The sequence below is a fragment of the Ixodes scapularis genome, unplaced genomic scaffold (assembly GCF_016920785.2).
Source record: "Ixodes scapularis isolate PalLabHiFi unplaced genomic scaffold, ASM1692078v2 PGA_scaffold15__6_contigs__length_5221840, whole genome shotgun sequence".
NCBI classification, from domain to species: domain Eukaryota; kingdom Metazoa; phylum Arthropoda; class Arachnida; order Ixodida; family Ixodidae; genus Ixodes; species Ixodes scapularis.
Genome location: NW_024609841.1, coordinates 4,952,201 through 4,979,798, shown reverse-complemented (window position 1 = coordinate 4,979,798; position 27,598 = coordinate 4,952,201). Strand labels below are relative to the sequence as shown.

The following is a 27,598-nucleotide window of genomic DNA, read 5'->3' as shown; positions in this document are numbered from 1 at the left end:
CGTGTTCTTATTTATGTAGGACTCACAACGTGAAGTTTATAATGGGAATGCAATATGCCATTTATGCCATAGTAAAACCAGTAAAAAAATGTGTAGTTTTAACGTCTTTCGCGTAATATGACCGGGGAAAAATCAACATACGGATTTATTGATTGATTAGTCTATTGAAGGGGATAGCCATCAGTCGGGTTAATTTTCTAATAAAACCACAGACCCACTAAACATTCAATGCTTTATGAAAGCCGTGGTTTGTGCGATATAACAAAAATACGTGGGACCAGCGATTGTATAAAAAACAACACACTAAGATTATGGAAGCCTCCGACTTAATAATAATCGCTTTGCTGAATTTCTACGCATGGCAAACGATACAACACAACCTTTAGTAAGAAGAAACGTCAACAAAAACATAAAACATTTAATTAGGAATGTCAAGCTCAGCCTAAAACGGGCTTGCGTCGTCGAGATCCATGCTTCTGAGCGTGCGCCCGTAGCAGACGACGCACGGCGGTATCCCCGCTTTCGCGCGTTTCCAATTTCGGCCGCACGGTGGCGGCACGGTTCGATCTCGAGGCGACGCCAGTGTCAATGGCTGACATCCGTAGGTGCTGCGTGACGTCACAGAACGCAAAGGTTTGTCGGATGGTTGGGATAACAAGCGTTGATCGATGGATGTCTTGTATTTTGTTTCGAATTATATAATCTTCTAGGGTGTACCCTACTGAAATACGGTTCTTTGAATGCAGTTCCTAAGCATGTCCAAAAAAAAGTCACGCCTTTTAGCAGGATATTACTCGCAAACAGCTATAAGCTTCGAGCAAACGTATGCCGTTTCGCGCAAACACAACTGTGCAACTGCGACAGCCACCGATCGAACTAGGGGTGCTTGCAAAGCAAAGGTGGCAAAGGATGCAGATTTCGCCTCTGAAGCTGCACCTAGGTACACGAAGCAGCATCTGGGTACACATGTCGGCGGATCCGCTGGATCTGTGATGAGGCTGCGGGACGTTCCCTGAGAGGCGATGTCCGCGGGTCGAAGGCAAACGGCGAATCGTTCAAATGCATGTCGTCACTTGACTTGGGCGAGCTTGGTGAATTAATCGTATAGTCACGCTCCATTTTCACACACGGGTCAAAGAGAATCGGGCTGCAAGCGTGCTAAATACAACTTCTGGCATTGTTTCCAGACGGCCTAGCTGTTGGTTTCTGTCATAAACTCTGGCGCCGGCCGACTCTCCCACGAGCTTTTTCTTAGCGATTTTGTGCTGCTCGCCGTCCTCCTTCGCCAATTTGCCTTTTCAGTGGGCAAATTGCGTTGCGGCGACCACAAACGGGAAGACGAAACCCGGTTTTGTTTGTTTCTCCTTTTGTTTCCCCCGGGGGGCCTTCGCCGTGGAGGGGGACGGTTTTCGTGGGGAGCCGAATCAGCCGATGGTTTTTGCGCAGAGCTTTTTGGGTCGTCAAGAGGGCAAGACGTTCATGGTTGCGGGGTGAAGTCGGCGGGAATGGCGTCCCGGCGACGCGATATCTTTTGAGTCTTCTTTATCGTCACCACCGCGGTCTTCCTGCCAGTTCACCACCGCCGAGAGGCTGAGGATGCCCCTTCGACACCAAATTTCAGTGAGACCCGTCCGTACACTTCGGACTTCGCTGACTTCGCTTTTGCGGACGTTTTATTTCGATTTGCTCTCCGTCCGTGGCTTGGTTCCTTCGTTTCATTGTTGTTTGTATTCTGAACCGTTGTATCGCTGTAGCGCGCCGACCGTTTTCTTTATTGCTTCTTTCTAGTTTACACTTAGTGAAGTTGCTGTGGAACCTTAGGTTTTTCTTTTTGTTGTGTATTGTTTGCCGATGCGTCAAACCTTGAAATTTATGTTTATATATATATATATTTTTTTTTTCAAGTAAATATATTGTTCATTGTTCAAACTCTGTGTCCGTCTGAGCTCATTCCGTTCTTCCCCAACTTGGGCACACGCGCCAACCGCGCCGGCTGATCGGCCTCAACAAAATTAAATATTGTTCACACTCGTTGTAGAGGGCTAGCGGGAGAACCGTCAAAGGGGAATCGAAACTGTGACAGTTTCGGTTTCGCTGCATAATCAAATTGATTGATCCGATTTGGGCGAGGAGTGGATGAACGTAGTTTACTATCGTTGGCACAGCATCGCACCTCAGCTTACGAGCCTTCTGTCCGCTTAGAGCTCAGCTCGTAGCTCTTTCCTGTGAGGTGATTGCTGCATAAGCGGGATCTCGATCTTGACGGGAACCCAGTCCCTACGCACAGCGACGATCCACTTTGCTCGTCACTGCACCTCTCGCGGAAAAGTGTGGAACGTCATGTCTTGGCTCACATGTGCTGCCCGGTGGTTGTGGCACCCAACCGCACAACAAAAATCTCACCCAACCACGAAATAAGTCGAGCACAACAACAAAAACGAAGCACGCTGAGGCGTTCACTCGCAGGCAAACGACGAGACAGAAATGCTCGCCTGCTCGCTTTGTGTTTTGTGACGTCAGAGTTTTAATGTTGCCAACGAAAGCTGCGCTTACGCTAGAATGCGATTGGAGCAGTATAAATTCAATTACTCACGCAGAGGGGCATATAAAATTCAGATATTGCACGTACGATGCTTCTCGAGGCAATAACAATGATATTCAACGATTTTCTCGAATACAAAATTTGACCGGACAATCCCTTTAACGATACCACGTACGATATTATGGACCACGACCAACGCACTTTGTCGAGCGAGGGAAAGACAAAACGTCCGGGTTGCTCGTGTAGCCGCCGTGGGCGCCTCGGGCGTCAACGGATGACGGCGACGGCAGGTTTTGTTGACTTGCGGTAGATGGCGCCACAAATAATTCATGCTTTTGAAGCGTTTCTGCGTGCCTAAACAACAAGATTTTTTAAACTTAACCTTAAATAAAGCTTACAATTGCCTAACACTGTCACTTACAAAAAACACTCCGAATGACGTCACAGCACAGGTTCCATTTGCGGCCACCATGTGGCCGCAGGTTGGGAAAAAAAGCGTTTTTTATTTTGTGATTGCGCAGCGAAATAGAGGTATTTTGGGGTATGGTGGCACTTTTTCTCTTACTTATGCCGAAGTAAACAATATAAAAAATACAAGCTGCACATTCGTTCAGTGTTAAAATCATTGCACCGCCCCTTTAAGACGAGATGATAAGACGCTGCGATTCACGGATACAGAAAGCGAAAGGTTTTCGTGCGTTTTTTTTTTCTTCTCAACATTGCTGATAAAGCATTTTTTTTTGTATCGCGTCCTCAATTTAGGTAAACCACGATTTTATTTAAATTTGCTGCGTTTTCTTGCCAACGTTTCTAATGTTAAACTCGCTGCAGCCCACCTGCGTTTTCAATTTTTTTTTCAGGTGTTTTCTTTTTTTTTTTCTTATTTTGAAAGCCATGCATGTTGTGGTGAAGGACTGGGCTGATTAATTCAAAATTTTAAATACATTACTCGGTGAAGTTGCTAAAATAATGCCGCCAAGGTTTTTTCTTCGCCAAAACGTAGGCCAAACAACTTTTAACAACCAGAGCTACGCTGATTACTATTTTTCATTTTTCGTTTGGAAATAGCATACGCCTTCTTTCATTTTCTTTTTGCGGTCGCGCGCGTTTTCGATTCCGAGCGGGCGGAATTCCAATCTCCCCAGAAGGTGTCATTTGTAGTTTACCGAGGAAACCTGCCCGCGTGTTTCTCTACATTAACGCATTACCTCTTGCCATTAAGTTGTCACGGTTATGCATATCTAGTCAGGCGCGTAGAAACTGGGACAGATCGGAATTAAGTTAGTGCTAATTAGCTCTCGGAGGTATTCACGGGGCGCCGTATCCATGAAAGTCGTTATCAGCGGGTGCTGGGAACTATGCCCATTTTTCGTCCACAAAGAACAACTAACTTGATTGGGAGGAATGCAGGGTTATGCGCGTTTAGCGAGCATTGCGACCCAATCATGATCCATGTTCTTGGCAGACAAAAAGCAGGAGCTAGTTTGGAGCCTGCGCTGCAAACAACGACTACCTATACGACGTCCTGTGTATAGCCCCTAAACAAACTTGCCCAATATCGGACCAGCTGCCATTGTTGTTTTAATGCTGTGCACGTAGCTTTTGCAGCGCCCATTTTCCATTGCGGAATTTGTCTTTCATCGCAAGAACGACTAGTCCGATGAGTTCAAGTGCGAGCTTTGTGTGCTGCACAGGGGGCCGGCACTATACGGGTGGGCGGCCTGGCCGGTCGCCCAGGGCGCTGTCAAAACGGGGGCGCCGCCGCGTCCATCCATTTTAATTCCGCTTTAGCTGTTGGATTTATTTTGGACATGGCTCGTTTTTCGAATGAGGCTCTCGTTTGGCAAAATGCTCGTGCTGGGTCACAACTCACATGTTTACGAACAACTTGATGTCGTACCTAGTAAATAGTTTACGAACAACTTGATGTCGTACCTAGTAAAATATTCATAGTGTGAACCCATAATGCCATTGCTAGTTACCAACTGCTTCTAAAAATCAACGATGAACGCTGATGAAGCGTCTATATGATCAAAATACGGCTTTGGGGTCCCGTTACGTATCTGCTGTCTTTATAAAACTTCTTTGACATTTTTGTCAAAACTATTTTTTTCGGAGTTGCCCCTTCAATAGATTGATCTCGTAATTTGCGCTGGGCCTTTTTAATTTAATTTTACTTCTGTGTAAATAATAATATACTGGTTTTAATCGTCGACGTGAGCACCTATAAAAATAAGCTTACTCGTTTTTCGTTCTAGATAAAAAAAAATTTTGTCGGCATAAAAAAAAGACACAAAGTTAGAGCGACAGGGCACTGTTGCAACCAGTCTCATAATGACTGATTTGTGAGCAACATCTTTCCCATCTTGACAGATATTTCTTTGGCAACCATATGTTCCCTTTGCTCGCTCTGGTTTCCACCCTATGCGGCGCAAAGGTTGCCCTGTATCAGGGGATGGCCTCTGCCGTGCCGTAATCAAGTCGAACATGACTGCCCGCATGACGCCGATTTCGGTGAGCGACTACGGCACTTCGACGCTCGTTTAGACCAGGACAATGCGACTGATCTCCGCCCTTCCGAAAATTCGCTCGATGGAAGCAACGATACATGGCTCGCAATGACATCATATCTGCTGTCATGCCACAGCACATGTTTCGCAGCAATGCATTTGTTTTTCTCAACAAGGACAAGTAGGAATGATCCAGAATGATCGTCAGCGCAGAGTGATGACGTCAAGGGCATGCCATGTATAGAAACTAAGGCAAGGGAATTCTACCCTATGGTGTTTCTTTTATATTCACGAGTTATAGTACTAAAATTTGCATCCCAAAGATTCTTGACAAAGAAAGAAAGAAAAACGAGTGCTCGATGATACGCTCCGCTTTTTGATAAACTAAAACATTAGGCAGCTTTAGTAGATCGCTCTGATAACTCCGATAACGATACCTCATACTCGTCAGGCAGCCTTTTCCATGCACCGTATTGCAGTGAAGAAAACTTGAATGGTTTCTCTTTCTACTTAATTGAATTGCTTTGATACAAATATATCTGTTTATTCGAAGAAGATTAGAAAAGCCCTTTTACAATACATTAGACAATCGGACAATAAACATTTTCGGGAAAGAGTCCTAACTCTGGTGACTTCCCCTGCCGTCCTCCTCGATCACAAACTTCTAGCGGGTGGCCCGGCTACAGCCCAACTTGACAAGCAGGCATACACACAGAGGCGGGCGAGTCGAACTCCTCCACGGCAGTAAGGGGTCACAAGTTTGTGAGTTAGCGGGCGGAAGACTTCACAGCCGGAGGAGTGTCAGACGTGCAGGTTTGCATTTAGAGGCAGAGTGACGATCAAAAGCTTAGCGGCTGCTTACATTGAGTTTAGCCACTGATATCCACTATAGGGGCTGGATGACGCATTGAGCACGCAGGTATGAAGCCACCGGAAGTAAGCAGCTTGACCGAGAAGTAAGCGCTTGACAGGCTATTTTACTCTTCCGAGTGCTGGATCAAACAGCGTTCAGGGCGCTCGATTTGATTTTCGTTTGTCGTTCCAAAAAAGCCTTTTTTTTTTCTTTCTTTTTTTTTTTTTTTCGGATTAACAACACATGCGGACCCGCGAAGTCTCCTGAGAAGCCATTCGATGTGAACATTTTGAGGTTCTAGTTGATCAAGTGTACGTATGTCCCACGCTCAAATGCCTTATTCTCAGGATTTAATTAAGAATGGGAGCATTAAACCCAATTAAAGGCACAAAAAAGCATGAACCAAATTATTGACTGAATGCACTAGGAAGCCCAGCAGACGCCCGACTTCCGGGACAAGCATCGAACTTCCGGTGGCTTCACTTGCGCCAGGCTGGGAAAGCAGCTATGCGCCATCAAGCCCCCAATGGTGGAGATCAGTGAGTTTAGCAGCAATCGGGGCCATCTAGGCGACCAATCTTTTTCTTAGCACCAATGGAAGGGTTCGGATTACAAAGCAGACATGGACATCCCACAATCAACAGCACACGCAAGGCAAAACACTATCGAACAAATTTCGCAAGAGTGGCATAAAAAATGCAAAAGACATTCGAAGCCAGGATCACAAGAACAGTTATACACAGGACAAAACTAACTCCCCCCCCCCCCCCCCCCCCCCCTCTTAAGGAGAGATCTCAAAACAAGGCATTTACATCACAAAACACCTCCGACGTGGAGCTCTAGAACAAGTGTACCGTTGCAGCGTTCACGTTCGTCGGTGCCTCTCGACTGTCACCTCCATTTTTGGCCTCCAGACTCCGGTAGAAACCATGCAACGTGCCGTAGAGACGATCAGCATCGGCCAAAAAAAACCTCGCAATTCCGCGAAAAAAAAAAAAAGACACAGAGAAGTTAAATTAATCACGTGCACAAGCGCGGCTACGGGACAGTATTATTATTGGGTATCGTTTTCGGAGGTACTGGAACAATCTACTAACTCCTTATTAGTAAATTTTAATGAGTGATAAAAAAAGATACCTCTCAATCCTTGGGGGAATATTTTTGAAATACGAAATCAATAATTTAATTTAAGGATGAGAGATTGAGGGATTTGCTGATCGACCTTTCAGGCAGAAAACATTTACAGCACTCCACTAGTGCAGAGCCAATAACCTTGGACGCCTCTTATGTAAGCTTAAAAGCTTCAGGCACACATGCAGTCGCTTTAGCTGTCATAGATGCGAGGAACTTCGAAAGTATCTTCCTCTTCGTAGCAAAGGTCGTAATTTATGAGAAAGCAGTTGCTTGTGCGTCTGACTTGTATAACCAAATTACAGCGTGTACTTTATAGCGCGAGGCTTAATTTATGTCTCTGTCGTAAACGGATAGTTTTACTTCATGCTTCGCATCTCGCGATGCGCCTCCTTTTCATCACGGCAAGATTTACGGCGTCGCTCATTCATTTAGCGAAGTCCGTACGGGGCCCAGCTTGGAGAAAAATTTGGAAGGTTTAGAAAACTGCCCCGGCTCGCCGAAGAGGGGTTCGATTAATCTTTACGGCGTTTGGAACAAAGCCAGTATGACGTCTCAAAGAAGCTGTCTTCTTGCCAGTAGAGACTGCATTCCTCGACATTCACGTCCGCGGAAGCGGCGTTTCACTGCCGTCAGAAAGGCCCCCGGGAAAAGTTAGAAAGGCAAGACAGTTTTCATTGCAAATAATAAAATGAGGCTGACGGGGTAGAACACGAACTTACTCGAGATATGGAATGAGGTGTGGGGGGAGGGATGCAAGTTTGAAAGGCACATTTATGTTAAATTGTTTTCACAATCGTGAAACTCTTCTTTACGTGCAGTAGACTTTTCTGCGATAAAATATAATACAAAAATAATTTGAACATATGATAGTGAATGAAACTGGCGCCACAAAGATAAATAACACTTCAATCGTTCTTGAACTTTGCAGGAAATGTTTTTTGGTGCGTGTTCATTCTTGCTACGTTCGAACAAAATATTTGATAGGGCTTTACTGGAATTTTGTGTCGGAAGTGGCAGACCATCGACACTAGATGATTCGAAAAAGCTTGAAGTTTCTTAGAATAAATTGCTAGGGGCGGATCGGAAGGTCAACCTTACTCTTTCCTTTCAGAAGCTCCTTGGTGTGTACTAGCGCGCCATGCGATCAAAACACCAGCAGACGTAAGCACCAGACGTCACCATACCCTGTTGCAAGTTAAGAAAACCAGGGAAAGCTCCTGCCGCTAAGCTCTTAGCCCTTCCCCCTTTAACAGAGCGAACGCCGGTGAGGAGTGTTGAGAGGAGGCGAGACGAGGCGAGGAGGGACTAGCCTCCTCTCCGGCGTTTGCTCCATTAAGTGGAAAGGGGGAAGGGCGTCGAAGGAGGAGCTTGTCACCGCCGACTAAATACGTCGTTGACCATAACGATAGTGTAGCGGAAGGTACTGTAAGTACTCGGTATTTACCACCCGTGTCTCGAGCGCCTTAAGCCCAGAGTCGCTTATGTAGAGAGTGTGGTCATAAATTGGAAAGAATAAGGACACATGATTGACCGAAATTTTTAAATAAGCCTGGGCGCGATAATTGATAGCTCTTCTGACCAACCACTTAGCCATGAATATTCCCCTAGTGGAAGCAATGTGCTTAACCTATATTGTCCAATCATAATTTCTAGGTAAGGATGTAATCAAGTATTTCATTTCAGCACGCTAGAGTTGAAATTTGCCACCCTCTGTAACTGAAAGGGCAACGCAAGTGACGGTGTCGTCACGGCGACGTTCAGAATGCACTATATCTTTCTCTTGATTGCAGTCGCACCCGCGGCCACGACCGAGTGGACGATAAGAACCGTGGACACTGCTCCGTGGGAAGTTTGACCCTAAGAGAGAACGCGCAGCCCACGTTCGTATTATATTCCTAACGAGCGTGTTGGTACAAAGTACTAGATAAAGGAAAGTATAAAACAGACAGTGTTTCGTCCTCTCTCGGTTTTATACTTTCTGTTATCTAGTAACACGTTCGTAGTTTCGCCTCATGTTTCAGGAACCTTTTCTGGGTTTCGAAAGAAGGAAACTCGTGCTCTCTGCTTCTAGTAAATTTGCCTTTTTTTCAGTGACATCTCTAACTTTGACTTGCTTTATTTTGGGCCCACACCTGATGTGACGACAAAATCAATCGAAAAGGACAATGTGCTGGTATTTCTTGATAGAGCGAGACCAACCTTACTGTTTTTGCCCTGTCGCACAATTAGACTCAACGAGAATGGAAAACAGTATCTCTTTAACAATCGGAAAGAATAAACAAATTCGGGACAAAAACAGAGGCACACATACAACAGACGCATCTTACTCTTTGTTGTATGCGTCTGTTGCATGTGTGCGTCTGTTTTCGTCCCGAATTCGTGTTTATTCTTTCTGATTGTTTAAGTATATTTCCCAACACGCTAGTTTTAATGTTAAGTGTCTCTTCATACGACAGTTTTTGCTTTCCTGGCGATTTTTGGTAGTTCCTCCTGGTGAGAAAGAGTTGGTGCAGTCGAGCTGCGTCCTCGAGTAAGGAGCTCGCGCTTGTAGCGAAGTAGGGGTATTGCCGTATCGGTTAATTTATGAGAAAGCGCTGAGTGAGAAGCAAATATTTATACAATGCAATATTTAGTCCAAAAGATAATGAAGAAGTGAAAAATGTGTGAACACATTATATGAGCGGTGCCTCTTACCGAGCGGAAATAAATCGACGATATGAACCTATGACTTCGGAGCATGTAGCACTTGAGACAGGGACGGGGCTCGCAGTCGCATCCCAGAAGGTCGCGGGCCGCGTGTTTTAGACCCCTGTACGCACGTACATTTGATCTCCCAAATATCACGATGCCTTCGCTCTAGTCAAATGTAGTTCCAGGGCCACCTCATGAATAACGCAAGCGCTCAGTCTTGTCGAGAGAGACCCCAAGAGCTCATTTCTAAGCAAACGCAAGTATCAAAATGGGCCCCCTTTAGAATGTGACTAACAAACCTTAGTGAAGGAGTAGGTCTAGTTTAGCCTGTGTTTAGTGGGCGGCTAGCGCTCAGCGCCGTGTCCTAGTCCCATCACCGCCAATCGCCATCTTGAACCAAGCAAATATTGTCTCAGAACGCCGATGGATAACTCCAGTAGGAAATGTAGCAACACACCCTAAGAAATGCCTGCGCGTTTACTTACCGGCAAAACACTCGAAGAGCCAATCTCTGCGATCTACGAAATCAGCGCAACGAAGGATGAGGCGGAAATCCGTTTAGAAATAAAAATGAAGTCCGCGCTGTGGCATTACGCAACGCAAAGCGTCATGCTTGCATTGCGTAACGCCAGAGCGTATACTTCATTTTGAGCTCTAAGCGGATGTTCCGCCTCATCATTCGTTGAGCTGATTTCGTAGATCGCAGAGATTGGCTCTTCGAGCGTTTTGCGAGTAAGTAGACGCGTAGGAATATCTTAGAGTGCTAATGTTCTGGGTATCGCCTTGTCTAGAGGACAGAGCTGCCGCTAAAATGATCCCAACAGGTCACTGAACGAGGAGAGAGGCCGCAATTCAAGAGTACTTCCATCTTCATTACGTCGCCTACAATCCGGCTTTCTTCATGTTGTCTTTCGATGTTCAATTTTCCTTTTAATCAGATCTGTATACAGCAAAGCCCTATAGTTGTAACGTTTACTTTTACCTAATTAATGTCTACGTTTTACGCGATAAATGTTTCGTTCACCCAGTAGCATTTCCTGAGTACATGCCTGCGTGACTTTATTTTACAGTCACTTTCGCTTGTTACTCCTGAGCAATATCCCACCTTGCGGCGATCAAGTTTGATCCCAGGAATACTGCCAGTCCTAGTCGTTCGTTTCTCGCTGAGTAGTCATGCCTGGTGAATACGACTGCAGTTGTTGGTATTCCATTATTTAATTCACACAACGAGAAAGTTGTTCAGCCATTCGTCATGCGTTCTCAGCGGCAAAACTTGTCTTGCCACGGAGACTGATCGTTGGTGTATACTGTGCCATTTACCATTCTGTTTGGTTAAGCTAATTAAAGGAATACCGATGATTTTTGTTCGGAGAGCATTGTAGGGAAGCGTACGCTCTGGGACTTGTGAGAGCGTATACAGAATTATATCTTAAATACTACATGAATATAATGCACCCGGGACTAATCTATGCAATGAATCATACATGAATTAAACGGTACCTTAAAGTGTACTGTATCCGCAGTTTTACTCATCGAGTTCGTTCGATAATCACCTTATACTCACAATGTCTCCGCTTTTCTTTCGGTTTAGGTATCTCACGCTCTTCCTAATCTTCCTTACGGCAACATTCCAAGCGCGAGCCTCAGAAGCCGAGAACCTCGTTCCCAATCTCTGCAATCTAATCGATCAAGCGCTATACTGCCGCTGTGACACAGACGATATCACCGATGACGCGACCGAAGTGACCTGCTACGTGGTGAAGGAGATCGCCGAAGAGGACATCGTATTCAAGGCCCTCGCGAAGCAGCCGTCCATCGTCTCGATCGTGTTCAGTTCGCTCAGTGAGGAGCACCACTTAAAGTTTGTTCCTTCCAACGTCCTGCCACATGCTCCAGTCTTGGAGCGTCTTAAGTTCTCCCAGGCGGAGTTGGGTGTCTTGAGGACTCACGCCTTCTACAACCTGACAAAACTGGCCGTGCTGTCCCTCGACTCCAACGAGATCTCGGAACTGGAGACGGACTGCATCTCGCATCTGCCTCGCCTCAAGAAGCTGGAACTGGCGGACAACAAGCTAAAAAAGATGCCCGCAGGAGCCCTGTCTCACCTACCGTCTCTGACGCACTTGTTCCTGGAGCGGAACAAGATGACGGTCATAGAGGACTTCGCCTTCGCGGGCCTGGGCAAGGTTAAAGAGCTAGACCTCAGCGACAACTCCATCGAGGCCCTCACCGAGCACAGCTTCAAGGGCCTGTCGCGGGTCCTCAGGCTCGACATGTTTCGAAACAAGCTGAAGAGGCTGGAAGCCCGGGTCTTCGGCGGCTTGTCGTCCCTGGTGGAGCTTGACCTGAAGTACAACGAGATCTCCGAGGTGGATCCACTGGCCTTCGACGGTCTACTGCACCTAACCATCGTGTACCTCTCGTTGAACCGTCTGCGCGTCCTGCCGGCGCAAATGTTCATGGGAGCTCCCAACCTTGCGACCGTGGACCTGTCGCAGAACCAGCTGGTCACGCTTACCTGGAGGACTGTCCAGGACTTGAGGAAGATTGACACCGAGGCCTTCGACATGAGCCTCACTGGTCAGTGTTTTTGTTTTGTTTTGTTTCTGTCCCCGTGTACTTGAAGCTTCTGCATAGATATTGCCCCATGGTATTTTCGCCACGTTCTTTCGAACACACTGCGCCGTCGCGCCAGTCGGCGCTACGAGTTAATGGGACCAATCAAGCAGCGTTAAAAGCGCAACACTCCAGGCCTTTTCTGTTTAACACGCACAAAAACGTGACGATCACTATGATGGTCGCTTTAGACGTTGTCTGATTGGTCCCATCAGCTTGTAGCGTCGGCTGCGCCTGGACGTAAGATGAAAGGAAGTATAGTAAGAAGCACGGAGGAGTGCCTCACTTATCTAGAAATTTTAAGTAGCCGAGTGCCATCAATTAAACGCTTAATATGGAATTATTTCCACCCAACAATAAAAGCAAGAAATGAAAAGAAGCAGACGTCGGCATTTTGACTCGTCTTTGGTGCACTTTCGTAGCAGCAGAGTGCATTAGCATACAAATGTAGAAAACAAAACCAGTAAGCTAAGTGCAAATAAGCAATTGATGTAGCAAAATAATCTAATAAAAACTGCGTGAAACAATTTCTGTTCTTTATTAATAAAAAGGCACGGCGTAAAACAATGTCGAATCAATAAAAAAATTGTGTGGAGCGTGGAACCATTAGCACCTAAAAACATGGCCTGCGTATGACGTCATTTTTAGGAAATCTTCTACCTGCCCCGAGCGGTAAACATGCTGAATCTCAACTAGAGCCACCGCAAGGCGGCAGGCGGGTCCGTCTTTGTGTTGCAGCGTGCAAGCGTGCGCTCGTTGCGAGACGCTGCGAGACGCTCTGGCGGCGATGCTGATGCCAGGTTGGTGGCGCTGCGTGGATCATGACGTCTTGGGGGGAAAGGCGCCTTCTCTATTATTGGTGGATAGGAAATTTGGTTCAACTCCCCAAGCAGAACGGCTTCTGGTCGCGCAGGGAGATCTAGGTACTATACTCCGCTCAACCCCAAGCTGAGACTGCAGTCGAAGGTACGTGCCCGCCGGACCAATCAGCCGCCTCCCTCTTATCCCCTCACCCGGCTTTCTGCGCGTGGGTAAGGGCGGAAGCGTGATGACGCGACGAAGGAGAAGAGCATGACAAGTCTAAGGAGGACATAGCCTCCACTGAAGTCTCAGCTTAGGTGTGAACGGAGTATAGTTCCCGTGCGTGCTTACGTCCTGATAGATCTAGCGGCTGAACGTAAGTTTTGTCGTGATACATTTTCGCGGGGGGGGGGGGGGGGGGGGGGGAGAGCTTAAGGAGGCACACTATGTTATCTTGACACGCTGAACAAGTGGAACAACCATGGAAAGTGTTGGGAAAGACTTGACACACGCGGCTGTCGTGGTATCTTTAATTGGTTGCGTGGGAGCGGCCCAAAAACTTGCAGACTCCGCTTTTTCTTGGTACAACTTCCTGCTCCTACTACTTCTAATTCGCTCATACAGAGCGGCGGTACCGTTGCAACCAGTTCTGAAGCGTCTCCACGACACGCTTTTCGAAAGCGTGCAAGCAGTTTCGTGCAAAAGCGGTCCCTAAAGGCTGAACCGCATATAAGTGATTTAGCGAGCGACGAGACGAGCGACAGCGGCGAGAGTCAGCGGCGAGCGACGGATGTTTCTCACTGTCGCTCGTCGCGTCGTTCGGTGTTTCGATTTGTAGAAAACATCCTCATCGCCTTGGTCACTTGCTCAAGCCATTTTCATGCGGCTTGCCTCATCGCGCGACTGACCGAGCGACAGCGAAGCGGGTCGACGTCGCCTGTGTCGTCTCTCGGCAAACCGATTACATGCGGGTTAAACTTAACACAGTGGTTTATAATGGAGGCAACAGCAACGTACATATATAGAGGAACTGCTGCTGCCGACGACGACAATCATTGTCTAGAAGAGGGTACGTATTGCCATCTTGCGGGCATGTATGGCAGTCGTGCCGGCGCGTTGTGGGACGCCTGTGAAGGGATTTTCGCGGCGCCACACCATAGCGACTATTCGGAAATTATTCAAAAAATATTCGAAACTTTCTAAAATTATTATTCGATTCGATTAAAGAATCGAATAGGGTAGTATTGGATTCGTAATTCGAAAATGGCGAATATTCGCACACCCCTCAAAATTACTGTTCCGGAAGGTGCCGCGGCAATGGCAGCACGTAAACTAAAAATAAAAATATTTTTATTTGGTTACACGTACGTCAAATGGGTTCCTCGTTTCTTTCCGCACAACAAAATTTAGCGCAGACACTTACTGGATCACCGAAGAAGGAACAAGCTACAAGTAACGCGTTATACTGACTCTCCCTGTGTCTTCCGAAGGGCAGGCATGAATCATTGGGGTAGTGCGCACTCCGATAGGAATAGGTATGAAGTATTCCCATATATAACTTCGACGTGGCGCCACGCAAATCAGCTCTGTCTACTCGGCTTAAACGTCGCCGTCAGCCGGCGATTAGCACGCCTTCGAGAGAGCTAAAAAAAATGGCATTTGGCGTTTCGTAAGAGAGGCTGAGAACAGCTTTGAAGGCGGATGTGCATCGCATTGCGAGTGACCTTGGACGCTCTTAAGGATGGGCTCGAATGAGCACAATGCTCCCGAGTGTGCACATGGCGCCTAATCTACGGAAGCGAGAGATGACGCGAACGTCGTTTTAGATTACCGCCGGGCCGGACAACTTTCCTTGTTTTTCTAGCTGAAATTAGAGAAGCGACGGCTACTCCCGCGGTATAGTGGCTTCCTGAGAAAGAATCGGAAAATAAATATTAAGAGGAGTGTTACACTCACCTCGTCTTAACATGGACAAAGCGGAAAGGCTACAAGTGCGAGCTCCATGCATTGGAACGCGCCTCGGCTGCACGAGCGCTCATGCAGCGCATGAGCACTCCCGCTCTTCTCGCGCTGGTAGCCTTTGCAATCTCTCCATGTTCAGGTTAGGCGGAGGATAGAGCTTTTCCGATTAACAGCTATGGGTGTATGTTGGTATACACCAGTTCATGTTTCGCGCGTTATGCCAGAAGGGTGGCGCTGGCTCTAAAACAGAACATGGACAGGTGTTTTGGTTTTCTGAAAGTCGGCTATACGTGGGCGTGGCTCTACACTTTCCGTCGATAAACGGGCTTATCTACAAAATATGATTTTGTGCAGATGAGTGATGAGGCTGTTTCCCAGTAAATAGGCACGTACTGGGAACGTGTATATAAAAGCGGGCAAGATAAATACAAGATATTAAGCAATGTGAACACCCAATATGAATGCTAAAGAACAATACGTCTGAAACTTTGTTAATATGCAGGAACGTTGTTTCTTCTTTTAAATATCAAGAATGAATATAAAAATTAAACGAAATATTTGAATGTGCCCAGTCTAACTTGGATCTTTATTAAACAAACATCCGTGTCGAGGTCTTCTGTTTAGTTGACCTGAAAACATGATGTGTTCGATGTGTGGAGTTTTATCTCTACATAAGAAAGTAAAACCTTCGATTAATTTATAGGTACACTTTTTTTCTCGGCGCGAGCACATTTGGTGGTCGTAATGATGCCCAAGGAGAGCTTAACGTATAATATTTGTTGTACATAAACCACAACCTGTGTACATATTTTCTAGCTTCTTAATTTAAGAAATCACAGCCACCATGTTTATAATTTAATATTTGCTCTCATAAAGTTTCACAAAGAGCGATAGTTTTAGTTTGAAGAAGGGTACACCGGAAGAGGCATTTCAAAACACAAATGTCGTTATCTCATAAATTTAATACTAATATTTATCTCCGTGCATGTCTACTCAAAGTTTTCGAAGCATTTACACATCAATGCTATATGAGAATGTCGTCGCACGCGTTTTGCGTAATAGCACATTTCACCGTTTTGAGTTATTTAAACCATTTGCCATTTCCGACACCAGGTGGGCTTTCTTTTTTCCTTATATTTTTTAACATAATTTTGTTTCTGATAGGATTTACCTGCATTCTACAAAACATAATAGTCTATAAATACAATATTTGATTTCTATATTTGTAATATCGGTAATGAAAAGTAAAAAAGTCAAGTGCCTAATGAAAAAGACCTAGGGCCCCCTCAACAGGCAGATAGTAAGATTTATGGCTTTTGATACATTCGGTTCTCCCTCTTGTAAATGCGAAAGACAATTTTAATAATTTATTCGTGTTAAAGATGGCATTTCGTTTGCGAAGAAGTTTATTGTCAGGAACTTTGTGTCACGGGCTTTGTATAGATCTATGGGGAAAATAATCATCTGACTCCCGCTAGTTATTAACTTACCCAAAGCATGCCTTAGTTTCAATGTTCTCTTCAAACGAAAATTCTTTTTCCTAAAGCTGTAACACCTTCGTTGCGCCTTTGGGCTGTCCGGGGTAATCTTTCAATAATGAACAAATACTGAATTTAGAGAATTATATTTCAAGTCTATGCATACAAGCGGCGAAGACAATTAAAAGCTTGGTCTGCTGAACAAGTTGGTAATTGACATTCACATTAAAAACAGAGCAAAAAATAGTCTTTTTGTGCGATTTTTAATATGAATGTCAAGACAGTTAATTTTACTGCATAACAGAAAATAAATCTCAATTTTTTTTATTTTCTAATAACTTTAAACAAACACTGGTTATCAATATGGGCCTAATATCCACATGTGCTTGTCGTCTTATTTAAGAATAGGTAAAAAAAAAATTGGGTTGTGTATGTGTTTATACAGCCTAGAACTTGGTCTGCCTCACAGGGGCGACGAGTCTCCCAGCTGTAGATGAGAAATTTAGCCAGTGCGGTACAGCCGCTAGCCTGGGGTCTTTAACGTGCACCACGCAGTAGTGATACACGACCGCACGCCGGTACGATGCTCATCCAGATCGAAACGGGCAGGGGTGGGGCTCGAACCCAGGATCCCTGGGTTCTGCATCGCGAGCTTTCGCTCCACGTGCTCCGAGCTGGTGTGCGCTAGACCACTCGGCCACCGATCCCCCCTTTAAGAATAGGTATTACCTATTTTTCCTGCATTTCGGAACAGCACCTCACTGCAGTGATAACTCTAGGGATTATCAAGATTTATTTCGATATTCATTGAGAAGAACAGTTTACTTTAAAGATTTGTAGGGTTGTGCAAATATTCGAAATTTCGAATAGTAGTTCCGAATAATGCACTATTCGATATTCGCTTCGAGAAGAACTGCACTATTCGCGTTTTCCCAAGTGTTGACTGCGGCGAGTTGGCCCCGTTGAGTCCGCTTCTTGCCAAGCACTGGTGCGCTGCGGAGAAGCAATACCCGCGGAAGCGAGCTCCGTGGTTGTTGCTTCTCCGCAGCCAACCGGTGCTTGGTAAGAAGCGCACTAAACGGGGTAACACGCCGAGATAAGCACTTGGAAAAGTATGAATATCGTAATTGCGTGCTTGGAAGTAAAGCATACATTCAAAGCGGGATGGTGCACCGGTGCCGACTGCATGTGAAAATAAATTAAAGCTTTGTGAATGTGTATATCTACATTGCAGTAAAAGGTTTAAAATTAAACTGTTATGCAAGAGTATACTATGTTAGGCAGAGATGCCCTTAAAACCTGCGTTCATCATGCACGATTCATTCCTTTTAACTCGAGATTAAAGAAAGAATATTTTATATAGCAAGATTTGTAAATTAACACCATTAGGTATAGTTGGCCTCCTCTACAGGATTTATTTTATGTCAAATCCGTCGTTTACTTGCCATTCGAGGACACCAGACCGTCTGAGGTCACAGTTCATAAATATAGATACATTAAACTTGGCTTATAAATGAACAAGTGGAACAACCTTCACAAGTTTAGCTGGGTTTTCGTCTAAGCATTGTGCTATGTTAGTGATACGCGTGGAAAAACTATTCGAGATTCGAATCGAAAATATTCGGTCAAAACAACTATTCGCTTCGAACTCAAAATCCACTATTCGCACAAGACTAAAGATTTGTTAATGACTATTAACAAATATTTATCCGCACCCCCTCCCCCATTCTAGATAACGCATCAAGAAAGAGTTAAAGAGTAAATCAGGCTCAGTTAAACTTCTAAAATCAATAATAATAAGCAAATGACAGATGCCTTTTTCTATTAAAACTAAACCAGTACAAACCGGGAGAGTTGGATCAACGGTGCTGTTTACATCTGTTCATTATCTAGAGCACCATTAAATATAAAGTGTTCAATCAAACAGTTAACAAATATTTCCCTCTAATTCCTCCGTAATCATTTTTTTTATTGTTAATGCAATACACGATTTTTGTGGACCGACACTTTGCCGGGGAGACGACCTCGGGAATCCCTCTTTATCAAAGAAATAACAACAAACTGCGTGCGTTTATATAAAGTTATAAACTTTACACTAACATTTTTTTTTTTTTTATTTGAACCAGTCGCTTCGACTTTGAATAGCTCGAGGATGTCCGTGTTCAATTCTGAGTGCTTCCGCTTAATCACTTCAATTTTAGATGGAACGAAATTAGTTATGCGCAGATCTATAGGACTTTTAAAATATGCGAAAATAATCCATGATGACGTCACAACTTAATTTATAAAACAAAAAATCTGCGAACTCATCAAGTGACTAACCTGACAAATCTATTACATAGACGGTGTGTCCCGTGGTAAAAGATAGCGCCTGAGTTGTGTCGTCTTAGGTGCACAGGTTGTGGGCGTGTAAGCAGTGTTGTACACGTTCCTCAAGGAAGGGAACGAAAGCTCGTTCCTCGTTCCTTCTGATTTTTGGAACGCGTTCCCGTTACAAGTTACATCTGTGAAAAAGGAACTCGTTCCCGTTACAGTTTAAAAAATGGAACGTATCGTTACATATACGTTACATTTGTATTTTTCTAATCACTATATTTAGTTTAATCAAGCAGAGTTTTTTTTTTATCTATCCCATTAGTAGTCAACATACGAGTTTGTATGTCGTTATGGAAGGGCAACAGGAGCAGAAAACAAGTACTAAGGTATCACCAACAACTCTAGTGTTTGATAAATTTCCGGCTCGGTTTTCTAAGAAAGCTTATAACGTCCGAAAGACTAATAGGAAGTTCGAATGCGGAAGCTGCATTTGCTGGAGCTTTGTCCGGTGTGATATAAACAGTGAGTTTTAGAATAGCGTACTTAGAAGCTTTGCGTACGCGAAGATCAAGCGTCGTCGCCACGAGACAACGCTATTTCTCTGCGTGCGCTATGCTTTTGCGTACGCTTAAAGCTCGCTATGTCAAAACTGGAAACCCGTACATGTCTGTCATCGTTCCCTTTTTATGTTCTGCGTTCGTTCTCAAGAGAAAGCACGTAAACACACTCGTCGAAATGCTTTTGGTGGGTCCGGTTTTTTTTTTCGTAATTATGTTAGGACGCTGGGACAGATACGTGCATTAATTTATTTTCCTAACCTGCGAAACTCCCATTGCGTTAAACCCACTTGCAAGCTTATTCTTGCTCACACTTCTTTTCTGAAAAGGCTCTGGCTACCTTTCTATTGATGGCACAATGCGGATCATTAGAAAACTAAATAAAACGTATATCCTACTCTCTTGGACGGAACCAATCGCTCGCTAACAGATTGTTTCGTTCGGCAACGCCACTGAAATGTTCCCAAGTCGGAACTGCACTGCACATCGGAATGGTCGTGTTCAGGTAATGGGAGGAACTTGCTCTTTTCGGCTCTTCAAAGCAGCTACTTTTCAAAACAAAATAGGGAGATAAAAGGGCACGAATGAACAGACAACGAAACAACTACATTTCTCTCAATGCATGACGTAGAAAGCGATTTGCTAAGATTCCCTTTAGTTTTTTTTTTTTTCGATTTGGGACTCCAAATGTCGCGGTCTCTACTAAAAATAAGAAAAAAAAAAAGAAACAAAGAAAATAGTGGAACGAGAGAGAGATTTTTAGACCGATTAAAAAATCAAATTGAGAAGAAAACGGCCGAAAAAAAATAGAAGGAAATGAACTGGACGTTTCTGTGTTTTGGGAAATGGCGCTATCCCCTTTCCTATTTGTCGTACGGGCACATTGCTGAATGCTGTTTTCGCGCCCAGGTCCCTCTAAAGTTGAAATCGGGAGACATGTCTTCCAGCAGCAGCCGTTTGGCGAGTTGGGGAGGGAAACCTCCCCAGCGAAGGAAGGGTCGGAAAATAAATAAGAACAAAAACAGACACTACAAACCGAGTTTAAAAAAAAAGAGGAATAGAGGAGAGTGGGTGTGTCCCACTGAGATAGGGAATGGGGAAAGCAGAAGTTGGGGGGTTAAAATACGCGTGCAGAGCCGAGTTAAGTTCTTCTCCCGTTTCAGCCTCTTTAGGGTTGCACGCGAGCCTCCTAGCTCCTCGGGTTCTATTGTCACGGCAGTGGCGGAATGCCCCGAGCGAGCTACGACTGACTTCGATTTTACGCCAACGTCGATTTCGAAATAAGCCTTCTAGTGTTTTTTCATTCCGTCTTCTTTTTTGTATCGACGAATTGAATCGCAAACACGCGAATGTAAGCGTTTCTTGACACGAAGCGAACAGACGGAAATCGAATCGAATTTTAGCTTCGTTTTGTTCTTACCTTTTTTTTTTTTCTTGCCTTTGCTTTGCCAATTTAATTGCGATACTTTTATTTTGGAATAGCTTTCTAGATTTATGGCTTTTGTTATAGATTATAAGCGATGCTTGTCTCGTTTGCCGAGGTCTAACGTGACGTTAGTGCAAACTCATTATCTTGATGGGAAGTCCTTTGTTGAGCCATGCGTAATTATTTCACCTCACTGTACGACCAAAGGCACGTCTCTGACGTCACGCTTCAAGCGGTGGCGCTGCTGACGCCGCAGCGCACGCGCAGACGGGTCAGATGCCGCGTGTCTGGTTTCTGAGCACGCGCACTGTCCACACCCGGTGTGGACAAAAGCGCAGTTATTTTAAAACACCCGTAAACCAATTACCTTTCGACCTAATCACTGTCTTCAAATTTACATTTTCTTCTATGTGCAGTAAGCAAAAAGAAGTTGGGTCTAATGAGCCCGGCAACACCGCCAGGTCAGGGAACCTTAATGTGTTTGCCACTAAAGAAGCTACCCCGGGAGTAACTTTACCGCTGCCTGTCACTGCTGTCGCCAGTGAAGATGAGCCTGGGTTAATTACGACGACGATCGTCGGTTCATGACTGATTTTGCGTTGTACATGGCGAGACGCAACCATCTGATTCTCTGCCCAATGGCAATGAGGTGACAAGTGCTGGTCACAGACTGCCGCTTTTGGGTATTCAACAATGAGAAAAGATGTATGCCGCGCCACGATCGACTCTTTCATCGGTCGTCCCTCGATAAGATCAACCAATCACGAGGTCGAGTGCTATCGCTCCCCAATCGTTATGCAGTCCCAGTAAACGAGGATGTCTATCCCTGTCGCTGCTTGACCGTATGACTATTGGACCCTGGCACGGGTTGCTCCCTTCGTACTGTTTGGGCTGATTACATAGAGAGACCCACCATTGGTGCTACAAGTGCGCGGAGGTGCAGTCAATCAATTCCACCGTGAAGTTGATGCGCGCGCAGTAGAGATAGCGGGTCTCCGACCCATCGGAAGAGGGGAAAAGGTTGCAACTCGACAAGAGTATAGGTCGACGCGGCTGGCGAACCAAACACTTTGCCAGCGCTTGTCACTCGGGCAAGAAATGCCCAGACACCGGGCTGCGGGCACATGCGCCGTGTCTCTGCAGTAGAGCGGTACTGCGCAAGCTCAGAAGACGGATCACCGATCAGACGCAGTAACGTACGAGTGTGCGCAATCGGGTTTATGCACTTCGAAAAAGGAAACGTTTTTAGAGGACTCTCTTTCAATTCCCACCCGGGAAGCAAAATTTTATTCTTCGGAGGAATGAAACGCAGCAAGGGACATTTCCTGACTATTCTTTCCAGCAAATCCTGTGGAGCTTTCTTCGATATGAGAACCATTTTCTTTTTTTTCTTGCTCCGACGGACGTGCTTGTTGTAATCGAATCCCTGACGTTTCTGAAGTTCCTGGAAGTGCTCGAGGAACTTGAAGCTCCGCCTCGTTTTCCGATTCTACCCAGTCTCGGACAATTGTGACCCGACTGAAAATTGTGGTCGATTGTGACCCGACAGCCAAAAGGAACACCAGGTCCCTTTCGGCTGCCGCTGCTATCAACGCCGTGTTTTTATTACGTTCATCTTCTTGCCCTTCTTTGGCATCCTATATTCCCCTTCCCCAGCACAGAGAAACCGGTTAATGCAAACTGCATGGAGCGACCTCTGTCTTTCTAAACGAACCTCTTCTTCTTCTTCCCTCAAGTACGGGCGCGCTTTATTTATTCTTTCCGGTCGACACAGGCAAGTCCCAGGCCTCGTTTCGTTAATTCTTAGAGGCTCCGATGTACAAGGGGTACGTGCCTCGTTGTCAATTACGCGTTACACGTGAATAATTAATAGTAACGTGTTACTCCTTACTCGTTTTTCTTTTTTTATGTGGCGAAGCAAGGATTTTGTTACCTCTCGTGAACAGCAGCGAGTAACATGTTTCCCAGGAAGCGAAACTATGCAGACGAGCTGATCAGGAAACACCATATCTAAACCTCTCTTTGTAATTGTGCCAGGCTGCACGTCTAATTATTTAAGTTATGAGAACATGCTTTAATTTTACTCTTCTTGACCGCTCAAAGGGCGTACAATATTGTTAAATATGTTCTTTTTTTTTTTCGGAGAACGTTTACACACTATCGCCCTTGTCTACAACACCCCCCCCCCCCCTATTCGGGCAGTATTTGCGAGTCACTATACAGTAGCAGCTGGGGCACCGTTCAATATCAGACTCGAAAGCCACGGGTTGCTCAAGATGGGAGCGTTTATTCGATGGTCCCTATCTCTCTCTCGCTCTCTTTCTTCCTCTAGTAACCCCGAGTTGGAGAGAAAGATACAGTGCTCGCGTCGTTTAGGCGATGGCGACAGCGGGGCGAGGGCTGGGGCTCAAAGTTTGGAGGAGGATGTTGGAGGTTCGCTTGAGACGTTTATTCTAGGAAGCTTGTTTGGACAGAGTGGGGAGCACGGCTGGGAAAAGAAGCCGGACGAAGGTCAAGGACATCTTGAAGAGCGCACGATCGCCTACAACGACGAATTAATATTTGGGCTGAGCTTATGGCGAAACCGAAGTTCCCCGCTGGTAAAGTCAGAAATGCGAGTGTTGTTCTTATTGACCTCCCCCCCTCCCCCCCCCCCCCCCCCATCCTATTTCAACAGATCCCCGTCCAATTAAATTACCTCGCTACTTGAGTGCAACGTTTTCATGAACCCCTCAGACATATCGGCGTTTTTCACATGAACTTATAGTTGTCGCCGGTAATTAGCAGATCTGAACACAGAGGGAGACGACGGCATGGAGTCGGTAGCGGTGGAGGCATCTAAGAGAGACCGCATCCAAAAAGGGCCACTGCGGCTGGTTCTGTTGTATAACGTTGTATTATCTTAGACAGAATAAGGTTTTAGCAGATCAGTGTTCATTCCCGAACCTTAAGTTTTGGAGCTTTGGTATTTTCTTACAACTACAAAGGCTACACTCAGGTAAAGTTGAGCTATTGCCAATGATAACTATTTCTTTAGCTTCGGTATTTTATTTCAAGTTCTAGGGCTACGTACTCAGCTGAAGTTGGGCTATTGCTAATGATAGTTTATTATTTTAAAGAGAAAAACGCAGCTTTTTTTACGTCCTGATTTTACCTGAAAAAAATAATTAATTAAATACGAATCTGGGACTTACCTATAGAGATATACTAGCGAGTGGCCTTACCCTCGCCCGCCAAACTTGCCTAAACTTTAAAGGGACACTGACAGGGTACTTATGCATGCCGATGTTTTTGTCTGAATATGACCTATGAGAGGGCCCAACTACCCAGAATGCAATTTGCAGCTCGAATTTCGTATTCTTGCCGTTACAAAGGCGCCTGCCGATAATTGTCCCGTTCCAGGCGCGCTCACTCTTTTTTCTATGGTCGCGTGCCGTTCAAACTAATGCGTGCCAAATATATTCAAAGCCGTGGGTCATCTAAGCACGCATTCAATATAAAAATATAAAAGATTATGAACCCCAGTTTTTGTGACTTCCACAAAACTGTGAAGACGTTGATCGAAAAAAAAATTGTTGCACAGATCACAGGAAGTACAAGACTACGTCATTCCCAATATGGCGACGTACCGCGGGCTGGACGACGCGATGGCGGCGCACGACAGACTAACGTTGCGATGGACGTGCGGCAGCTACTTCAGAACTGTCGCTCGTGGTACCGGCCAATCGATCATCAAGCGTAGAACATGGAGCATAAAGGATATAAGTGCGAAACTATCGTACGTCAAACGGTGCACGGAACTTCGTCGTCGTCGTCGTCTGCCTAACACGCCCGAGAAGCGGAGGAACGAGAGAATCTGGGACGGAGCGATAGCCACGTGACTTCCGGCAACTCTCACCTCCGAGCCTCCGTGCAGAGGTTTCGGTTTGAGTCTCGATCAGTTGAATGTTTTGGCTTTACTAAAATGTACGTGACATCTGTAGCAAAAGATTGATTGGGTAGTCTCCTGACACCTTATTCGATAGACCCTCGCACACAAACGCAGCGACAAAACCAAAAGATGCAATTGCCACCTACTCTACACGGCCTTTGTCCCAACAAAAAAAACAAATTTGGGAAAACTTGCGTTTCTGCGTGAGCGTGTCCCATCTGATGTTCGAATTTCGAGGTTCGCCCGCTTCGTAGAACCTTCAAAACGTCCAAGAAACATTGGAGATGTTCAATTTGTTAGAAAGTGTTGCCCGACTTCAACGAAACATTTCTAATTGTGGGGGAATATTATTTACCGAATATCGTGTTTCAAGAATTTTAGCGAATTCTTCCCAACGTTTTCACAATATAGAAGTGGACATTTTAACACTTAATTATTTAGTGCGTTCGTGAAAATAACGCACCCTACCCCTCGACGTCAGCTAATTTACGCGCGTCCTAGCTGAACTTATGTCAAACTTTTAGCAGAACTTTGAATTAGAAAATTGAAACATGTAAAACCTAGTCGAACCCCAACTTCTGCAGTTTCGCTACGTCCCTACTACAGCGCATGAAGCTACGCCGAGTTGACACCGAGCAGCCTGCTCATTTGGAATTGTTTTGCCCCAGGGGCCCGCCGGGTGGGTACCCTCCGGTTTGGACCTCTCTCCTTGGCCGTACCTCTGAGCCCGGTTCAAAGGGACAAGGTGAATTCAAAGCTGCAGTCCTCGGCACGTCTGGTCCATAAATTCGGGCCTCGGCCGCTTCGCTTGACGCAGCGCAGAAAGGCGGCCCCTCTGTTCTCTGGGAAGGCGCCGGTGAACCGCGTTCCGACAGCGAACAGCGTCTCTCCGTACGAATACTGCTCCGTAAATCAACACGCTTCGGGCAGCCCTGCCTCCATCCACACAGTCCTGCAGAAAGTATCTCAGATCTCACTGCGGCAGAATAGTTACATGTATATTAAACCCCCTTCCCCCCCCATTCCCCCCCCCCCCTTCCCCCCCAAAAATATATAAATATAGAGAAGAGAGAAGAGCTTACAATTTTTGCTACAGGTATACATAATAGAAAGCAATTGTTTATGGCTGAATGTTTATGTTTCCGCTCGAAATGACGTGCGCCAGACCCCCGGGGTTTCGGCGTATTTGCCACTTCCTCTGCGGGTGTTTAAGCGCCGAAGAACAGGTGGTCTTTCTTTCTCTCGTTCTCGTTTTTCAATCTTTCGTCCGAGATACCTTATTCGGCGGTCTCGCAAAGGGTCATCTTACTTCAGGCAAGCCGTCCGTGGTGATTCGAGTAAGCTTTTTCTCGTTTACACGGAAGCAATGTTTTTTTTTTGCTGGGGACGTTTCTGGTGTTGGCAATTGTGCGAAACAGGAAAGGTGGCTACGCCGACCATTACTTCCAGAAACCACACTGGAGAGTGTCTTGGGCCAGATGAAGCAACACTTAAAGGTAAGCTGAGAAAATTATTGAAAAAAAGAAACAAAAAAAAAAAAACACGAAAAGGTGAATTGTTTAGTATTTTTATCCCGTGAATTTAAATATCACGGTCGTTTTACCCGAAGATGTAACTATATGCGAGAAACGACGAAAAGACTGTGACCTGTCGTTACGTCATAAAATGACCTCTCGGCCGCCAAGAGCGTGTCGCTCGTGTGGGCAGCGCGTGCAATTGCAAGCTTGCCAGGTATATTTCGCCGCACTGACACCCGTGGCAACGTCTCTTTCTAACATTTCTGAAAATAGAAACAATGCGCGTGCATAGCTTTGATGTGCACTGAAGATGCGCCAGAGCGATGATTCCCGAAAATCCCTTTATGACTTCACGCTCCGGGGAAGAGGACCTTCTGCGGTACATTGGAAAGGATTTTCTGCAGCACGCGTGCACCAAATTGGAAAACAATCCTGATATTCTTGACCCTGGAGGTCAAACGGAGACGATTTAAGTGTTTCTACTCAAATACAGAACCGCTTCAGCTTCCCTTTAAGCCTGATTCACGTGGTGCGATTTTAGTTGCGATTTCGCAATTGCGACATCGCTCGTGCGGCAAAAAAAAAAAATAAAAAATTTGGGGGAAGTTCTGGTTCCCTAAGTTGCAGCTGCGAATTCGTAAGCCATATCGCACCGCTTCGTCTTTCCCCCCTTCGAAATGGCATTGGGCATGCCAACTCCGACGAGCCAACATGCTCGAGCGCCGGCTCGTCTTAACTCGGAAGAGCAGCCGGTGTCTGTGAAATCCGAGTACCGGTCGAGGCTCTCTCGTGCCGCCGACTCGACCGGCGGGTGTAATCGATCCCCACACAAAGAACCTCGAGCGAGCCAAAAAATACTGCCTCCGCGCATCGAAAAGCGTAAGGCCAAGGCTCCCAAGTGCGGATCTTTGCAAGAGTATGAGCCAAGTGAACGTCACTTGAGGTCTCCCTATTTGGTGGATAAAAGCGCGATAGGCGTTCGCGCCTTCCAGCCAAGTGCCCTGTCATCTATGTAAGCACGAAAACAGGCCATGAACCCGAGACCGCAGGTAATGTGTGGTCTGGGATGCAGCTTTGTGAAGATATAAAAATAAAGAATACAGTGATGCCTGGTTAATAGGATGCCTACCATCCCCTCCCCCTCCCTTCCTCCCAAAAAATCGTCCATAATGTGAGTTGTCCATATTGACGAGACAAAAATGCGTCCATTTTCACACAATATCCCAGAAAATGGTTTTCATATAGCGGGGCATCCATATTAACG

The 27,598-nt window shown here is 45.6% G+C and overlaps 1 protein-coding gene across 1 annotated transcript in view; it reads left to right on the top strand.

Moving 5' to 3' along the window:
* Positions 1 to 11,295: 11,295 nt before the first annotated feature.
* LOC121835623 (connectin-like) overlaps positions 11,296 to 27,598 on the top strand; it is a 52,556-nt gene continuing 36,253 nt past the window's right edge. Inside the window, exon 1 of the mRNA XM_042290055.1 lies at positions 11,296 to 12,310. Within this exon, the coding sequence (XP_042145989.1) occupies positions 11,296 to 12,310 (1,015 nt within the window). The remainder of the gene's footprint in view (positions 12,311 to 27,598) is intronic.